At 43.7% G+C, this 6,544-nt stretch overlaps 1 protein-coding gene and 1 pseudogene across 6 annotated transcripts; one reads left to right on the plus strand and one right to left on the minus strand.

The window, feature by feature from the left end:
- Positions 1-359: 359 nt before the first annotated feature.
- On the minus strand, positions 360-2,871 carry LOC112284989 (uncharacterized; annotated as a pseudogene).
- Positions 2,872-3,233: 362 nt separating this feature from the next.
- On the plus strand, positions 3,234-6,117 carry LOC112285014 (guanylate kinase 3, chloroplastic). 6 transcript variants are annotated; one of them, XM_090252048.1, is made up of 5 exons: positions 3,234-3,356; positions 4,141-4,600; positions 4,867-5,001; positions 5,233-5,424; positions 5,585-6,117. In XM_090252048.1, exons 2-5 carry the CDS (start codon positions 4,304-4,306, stop codon positions 5,921-5,923), a joined length of 963 nt encoding a protein of 320 aa, XP_090108174.1. In that variant the 5' UTR covers positions 3,234-3,356; positions 4,141-4,303; the 3' UTR covers positions 5,924-6,117. The 6 variants fall into 6 exon arrangements, with proteins under 6 accessions (XP_090108174.1, XP_090108176.1, XP_090108173.1 ...); XM_090252050.1 differs by having other exon boundaries at positions 4,870-5,001; XM_090252047.1 differs by having other exon boundaries at positions 3,252-3,715.
- The last annotated feature ends 427 nt before the right edge of the window (positions 6,118-6,544 follow it).

Here is a 6,544-nt window from a genome sequence, read left to right on the forward strand (position 1 = left end):
TGAGTACCAGATCCATTAATTAGAAACATCAAGACAAGATCGAATTAAGAAAAGATCTACACTGCATAAAGCTCATATTCATCAAACTCTAGGTTATTGAAACAAGCTCCGAATGTAACATACCAGCTCTAAACCCCCAAGCACATGGGTCATCACACATACGGTCACCAACCAACAAACCCACGAGTACAAGCCTGAGTTCCTGCATTAAAATGCACACTAATAATTTACAAGGTCTAATCTGCAACAAATATACATTCAAAAGATAAGTTAGTCCTGAGATCATATTCTAACACTAGGATCTAATCTAATCCTCTAGATCAGACGCACAATTAGCGGAGATATGTCGACTAGACGCGAAATCCAAGGGAAAAAGTAATCAGCATATTAATTGATAATACTTGTCCATTGATCAGAAGTTCTGCCAGAAACTTATAGAAATATTTCCAGTTACAGTTTGCTGTAGATTTTCTCTGATTCGTCCTCCAAAACAGGGTACGTAGCCACTAAACCATCCTGAGCATCGATATAAAGCGAGTTGTATATCTTCCAGTAAACTACTCGAACTTTTCTCGCAGGGTGAAACAGCCCCTGCAAGCATTAATTCAACAAAATGGCAGGACCAAAGACGACCCGCACGCCTTCAATTGCTTTCATAACTGCATTATTGACACTAGACGCCGCCTCGAAAATATTAGGCCATAAGTAATTCAACAAGTGAATCAGATCCTCCTCACACCCGAGTCCTGCAACTCCCAGAGCTATACGCTTCACAGCTGAAGCAGTTGTCTGCCTTTATACAAGATCTCGATCTATCAACGCATCCTCCAACAGTGGGGAGATAGCATGAACGTACTCCTTTCCCATTTCTTCGATGTACTCGAACAAAAAGGAGAGTGATTTCAGCACACCATTCTGAACATTCAACTCTGGAACTCGGTTTTCGTTCATCAATGCCGGAAGCACGGTAAAAGGAAAACAAGTTTCAGCCACGATGGCAATGGCCACAGTAATACACACACGATTTTGCCAATATTTCACGAGTCTGTGGCAAATACGGCTTGACTCTCTGTCCTAAAGCATTACCAACTGTGCCGAAACCATTGAGCATCACATTTGCATCATCACTTGTCTGCTCCTGGAAGGCATACAAGATGCCATCAATTAATAATTCCTCAAGTTGAGCATTAATATCTGAAGCCCCCAGATTGGCAACCACTTTCTCGATAGTTTCCATCACCATTCAACGACGACAAGGTTCGCTTTTATCTTTCAGATCTTCAACCATTCTTACAAGTGGTGTTTCTCATGTACTAATCGATATTATCAGTATTAGGCCTCATTGCTGCAATCGTGGTAGCTAATCCTGCCGCTTTACTGAGATTGGAAATAATTTCCCGATCTTCCACACGGGCATAGTAATCCTCATCAATAAGAAGAGGCTCAATGACCACAAGAATCCTGTGTACAAATGGCCTAACCAGCTCGTCCAATTTGTACAGCGCCCTGTCAATAACCTTCACGAGCAGATGCCTCTCCTGGTCCTCGAGCGTAGGAGACATGAGCAAAGGCAAGATCTGGTTACACAAAGGTCCAGCACCAAACTCCTTTGCTTTGTCAGTCGACTGCCGCAAAGACGTTTTTCTCTGCGGTGGGATGTCATTCTTTACCTTCAACAACAGCTTCATAAATTCACGCTCCTTACTCTCCTCTGCGGTCATTCCTCTTCCTCTTTCTCACCTAACAAGGAACCGAGGTACTGATAATCCTCCGGTTTCAAAAAAAGTAATCCTCCAGCTGCTTCCTTAGGAACATCATATTGCTGAGTACGATACTCCTCAGGAATGTGATACAGCTGAGTGCCTTCCAAAGAAATCGGCGTGGCCAGGAGCTTCCGGACAGGGGTTCTGATGGGAATGTAAGAAGCAGGGAGTTCCAACATCTTGTAACCTGCCGTGGGAAACATGGACTCCAATTCCTCATCCGACAAAGGCCGATTTCTCTCCCCGATATCCTTCTCCCACCGTAACATATTGACTTGCTCTGGCGTCAAAGGACCCCGTAGCGCAATTTGGCCTGGTGATGGGGTAGCAAACTCGAGGCCTCCAAAAGCTGTGACACCGGGAGTGAAAATGGATGATGTAGGCCCTGGCGACGTAGTAGTACTCCCCATGGATTCAGGGGTTTCGTCCTATCGAAATCTCTGCTTCTTCCCGGGAGTAGCCATACCTGCAAGCTTTGGAGTTGCATCTCATGTCATGCCTGCCGGCGTGGCGCCTGGAGTCGCACCAGCGCCAGGCGTTGCATCTGCGTCAGATGCTCTGCCTGGTGTCGGTGTTTCATCCCATCGATTGCGTCTAGAAGCTGTCACGGGTGTGGCATCCGGATTCGCGCGTTCCGTTCAGACATTGCTTCCGGTAATCATCCTCCCTATCAATAATCCGCGACGGTTTCTTGAATCCAATCCCATCGTCCACCACTTCATCCCTGGGGATATCGTTAATCAAGCTCTTGGAAGCCGTGTAATAAGCAAGCTTTTTAGCATCTGCCCTATCTTTCGTATCCTGCAGGTAATCATCCTTATCATTCAGTGCAATTGAATGCTCACAACCCTCAAATCTATTCAATTCCCCATACAAATCCTTGTCGAAGCTCTGCGACGAGATCTTCGATAACTCCGCTTCATGCTTCTGCAGCTCCTCCTGCACCTTGGCAATCTCCCGGTCTGTATCGACCTCCATCTTCGACTCCAAACCCTAAACCTCTCAAACACAAAAATTCAATCCACTTCAAAGTCACTCAAACCAAGCTGCTTTTCACAACTGCCCTTCAAGGCACGAAATGCCTCCTTGCCAAAGTCAGTTTTCCAAATCGCACCTCAAATTTCTTACTGCAGAACTCAAACCCTAGCCTTGATGAAAACTAAAATCCTACACTATTTGCCACTAATCCAAAATTTTGCTACAAAATCTCTGCAACTCCCACCTACAGCAGATGCAAATAAAAGAGAGGTGGTAGGGAGTTCACACAGTGGAGCTGCCCTCATCGCAACTCAAACCAAGGTCCGTCAAGACTATTCTGCAGGTCACCAACAACATTCTAAAAACGTAAAATAATTTACCTTCGGGCCCACTTTGTCGGTGCGAGCGCCAACGAATGACAAAGGATGATGAGAAACATCTCACAACGAATTTTCCCGAACATCTCAAAAAGAACTAAAACAATTCGGATGAGGAGACGAGCCATTGTGAAGATAATGCAGCCTTCTCTGCTACGCGGCCCCTCTAATTCTCACTTGTTTCCGAAACTCAGTCGTGGTTTCTCTAATTCCAACCATCATTTCTCACGAATCTTCAGTATGTCCTGTGCTTTTACGAACCAGAATTCATTTAGTTGACGTTCAGTTTTCTGCAATCTGCGTGAGATTTTCCAGTTTCTTTTGTGGAGAGTAAACTTGCTGCTAGTTTTGGTTGCTGCGGCCTGTTCTGTCGATTCTGTGAATTCGTTTCTGCGGCGAAAGTTTTGGGGGAGTGACGGTAGCGTTGGGAGTTTCTGCGAGTGGCGAGGAGGGAGGATTTGGAGAATGTGTTCGCAGAGGGTTTAGTTACGATCTGTGACTGCATTTTGGTGTGAAGCATTTGGAGCGCCTTGTGGTTGTAGAACTCGAATGGTGAGCCCTTGTTGGAAACGGGGTTTTACATGTAGGTGATTCGAGGTATAGTTGTGCAGGCTTCCGTAGCGCGAGTTGGCGAGAAATTTGGGTGAATTGTTGGTTTTCATGGATGCTGTTATCGTGTGAGTCGCCTTAAGATTTAATTCGACGTTTGTATGTTTCTAGGGTTATACAATATATTGGAACTGTGTGCTTCTAGTGAAAAATACCGTCTCGAGGGATCTGGTCTTGCATTGGTTTATCTCCAGACAAGTCTTTCGTGTGTCCTTTTGTCATTTTATTTTTATTTTTATTTTTCTCTCTATCGAGATTTGTGGTTCTCTGAAAGAATGATGCAGAGTCTCCATGTGTTATTGTGTTTCTTACAGGAAACCTCTTTGTCTTTCTTCTGAGTTGCGGATTATATTGGAAGAGTCGGAATTTACAGTAGGGTTTAAGCTGCTGTTCTAATACTTTTCAACCTGCAGAGATTTTGGACCAGCTTACGACGATTTACATCGCGGATTTTTCGGAGTTTCAGTCTTTCGCTGAATTTAATGTGGTTCCAGCAGTGTCACGTATAATACCGGTAATTGCAACGAAGCATTTCGTTCTCTTGATTGTAACTGGAGAACACTTCGCAATTTGTCAATGACAGGTTTAACCACCTTCCTGCCTTTCCTCCGTGGAACACTTCTAGGACTTAAGCTTGGTGTACGCCAGCGGCATGTTCTACCAGATTCTCATCGTATAGTTGAAGCGTCTCTTGCCCGTGCTCACGTTCAGTGCTTCTCTCTGCGAGCATGTCGCGCATCGAAAGCGAGTGACGCTAGTACAGTGTGTGTCGAAAGCTCTGGTCGAAGCTTGGAGTGGTTAGCCAGCAAGACTCCGATAAGATCTTACGCTTCTTCTGCTGATGCAATGAATGCAACCGTTTCGTCTTCTAAGGTTACCTTTCTACACTATTCTGTGTATTACATAATTGTATGAAGTCAAGTCAACTGAGTTGCCCATGTTTGCTTATATTGTTGGATATCTCTGAATCTTTCGCTTTTTCTCATACAATTGCACTTGGCTTCTAGGCTTGGAATTATCGCAGGATCTCAGTTTGTTTTGGCAGCATATGTTGGAATTCAAGTGTTTAGAAATAGTTTTAGTTAGAGAGATCACTTACTGGTGAGGTTGACCCGATCCGTTTTCCATTCTCAACGTAGCAGAGTCAGGTGTTGAAGGAGTTAGAAAAGGTATTAGGATCGCCCTTGGACACCCAACCTCAAGCTCCTCCTCCGAATCCCCTTGTGGTAGTCATAAGTGGCCCCAGCGGTGTTGGCAAAGATGCCGTTATTAAGGTGACGCACATACTGCTGTCCCACCTGCTATCACTTGATATCCTTCTTGTGGACTTGATCAGTTGATCATGGTAGTTGAAAAAAACTCCCACTGGTTTGGATTTCTTAGATACTTAGCGTAGATACTTGTACCAAACATTCTTAGCATGCATGTGACAATTCAAGCTACTATTTGCACTGGCATGAAGATTAAATCCTGGGCGATTATCTGATTTTGTTTAAGTTCAACAGAGGTTGCAGGAGATTCGAAATGAAATTCACTTCGTGGTCACAGCTACTACGCGACCAAAACGGCCGGGTGAAGTAGAAGGAGTAGACTATTATTTTATGAGTAAGCCAGAGTTTCTCGACTTGATTGCTCGGAACGAGCTTATTGAGCACGCCTTGGTATATGGTGATTATAAGGGAGTCCCAAAGAAACAGGTAATTGCATGTCATACACACTTAGTTTTTGCAGCCATAGTCACTGGCAAACAATGTATTGTTACTTCCAATGTATTTTCATTGTACGTCAATTGAAAAAAGAAAAACGAGCAAGAAGATCAAAAATGTTGATGAAAAGAAACATCTTCGTTGTTGCCAGGTGAGGGAGTGTATGAGCACAGGTCAGGATGTACTACTTCGACTGGACATTCAAGGGGCTGCAACAGTTCGAAAACTTTTTGGGCAGGAGGCGGTCTTCATCTTTTTGGTGGCTGAGAGTGAAGTTGCCCTTGTTGAGCGACTAGTGGAACGAAAAACCGAAAGTATTGACAAGCTGTTGGTCAGAGTGGCCACGGCACGAGAGGAGGTCAAACATATAAATGAATTCGACTACGTGGTTGTAAATGCAGACGGCCAGCTGGAGCGAACGGTCTCTCATCTTTGTTCGATCATTGATGCTGAAAAAGCCCGTGTACAACAACGTCATGCTCAATTTTAGAAATATCCAAGGCTCATTTTGGGTAGAAATTCTTTCATTCCTACGATCTGCGATGTGTGTAGTTCATTCTTTTTTCAGTAGTTGTCCTTGAGCCAAAGATACTTGGGTAATTTTGTCTGGTCACTCATTCAATAGGTATCTTTACCTTACTTTGTACTTAATTCAGTAAGGTTGAGCACCATTTTTTTATCTTATCTTCATTCACTACAAATGTATGCTGACACATTGCTGGAGGCATCTACTAAGGAAAAAATTTAGATTTTTTACAACCTATCAACATGCACCTAAGCTCAAGAAGCTCAAGAAAATCATTGAAGTTTTCCTCATTTCAGAGTCGAATTCACCAGTTACGTCCACAGCATGTGTGTAAGAATGAATATATTTAGATATGTGTATATATATATATACATATATATGTTCCCACTCACACATGTATTGTCCACATCAAATCTCAGCTGGCACTGCAGCTCTGATTGATTCTCCGGTTCCGCACTAAAGCATAATCAGTATTACGTTTCTCAATTGAAGATTTGGTGATCTCAAATCTGGTGACAGCACGGAATTGTGTGCAACGAAGCAGCACGTAACCATGGTGCAGAGCTGGATGACGTCTACAATCTG

The sequence above is a fragment of the Physcomitrium patens genome, chromosome 7 (genome assembly GCF_059467195.1).
Source record: "Physcomitrium patens ecotype Gransden chromosome 7, ASM5946719v1, whole genome shotgun sequence".
NCBI classification, from domain to species: Eukaryota; Viridiplantae; Streptophyta; class Bryopsida; order Funariales; family Funariaceae; genus Physcomitrium; species Physcomitrium patens.

Bases quoted from the DNA above. Each gene is read 5' to 3' on its own strand.
- LOC112285014 (XM_090252048.1), top strand. From the start codon at position 4,304: ATGACAGGTTTAACCACCTTCCTGCCTTTCCTCCGTGGAACACTTCTA. The intron at 4,601-4,866 runs GTTACCTTTCTA...TTCTCAACGTAG, and splicing joins CAACCGTTTCGTCTTCTAAG to CAGAGTCAGGTGTTGAAGGA. The intron at 5,425-5,584 runs GTAATTGCATGT...CGTTGTTGCCAG, and splicing joins AGGGAGTCCCAAAGAAACAG to GTGAGGGAGTGTATGAGCAC.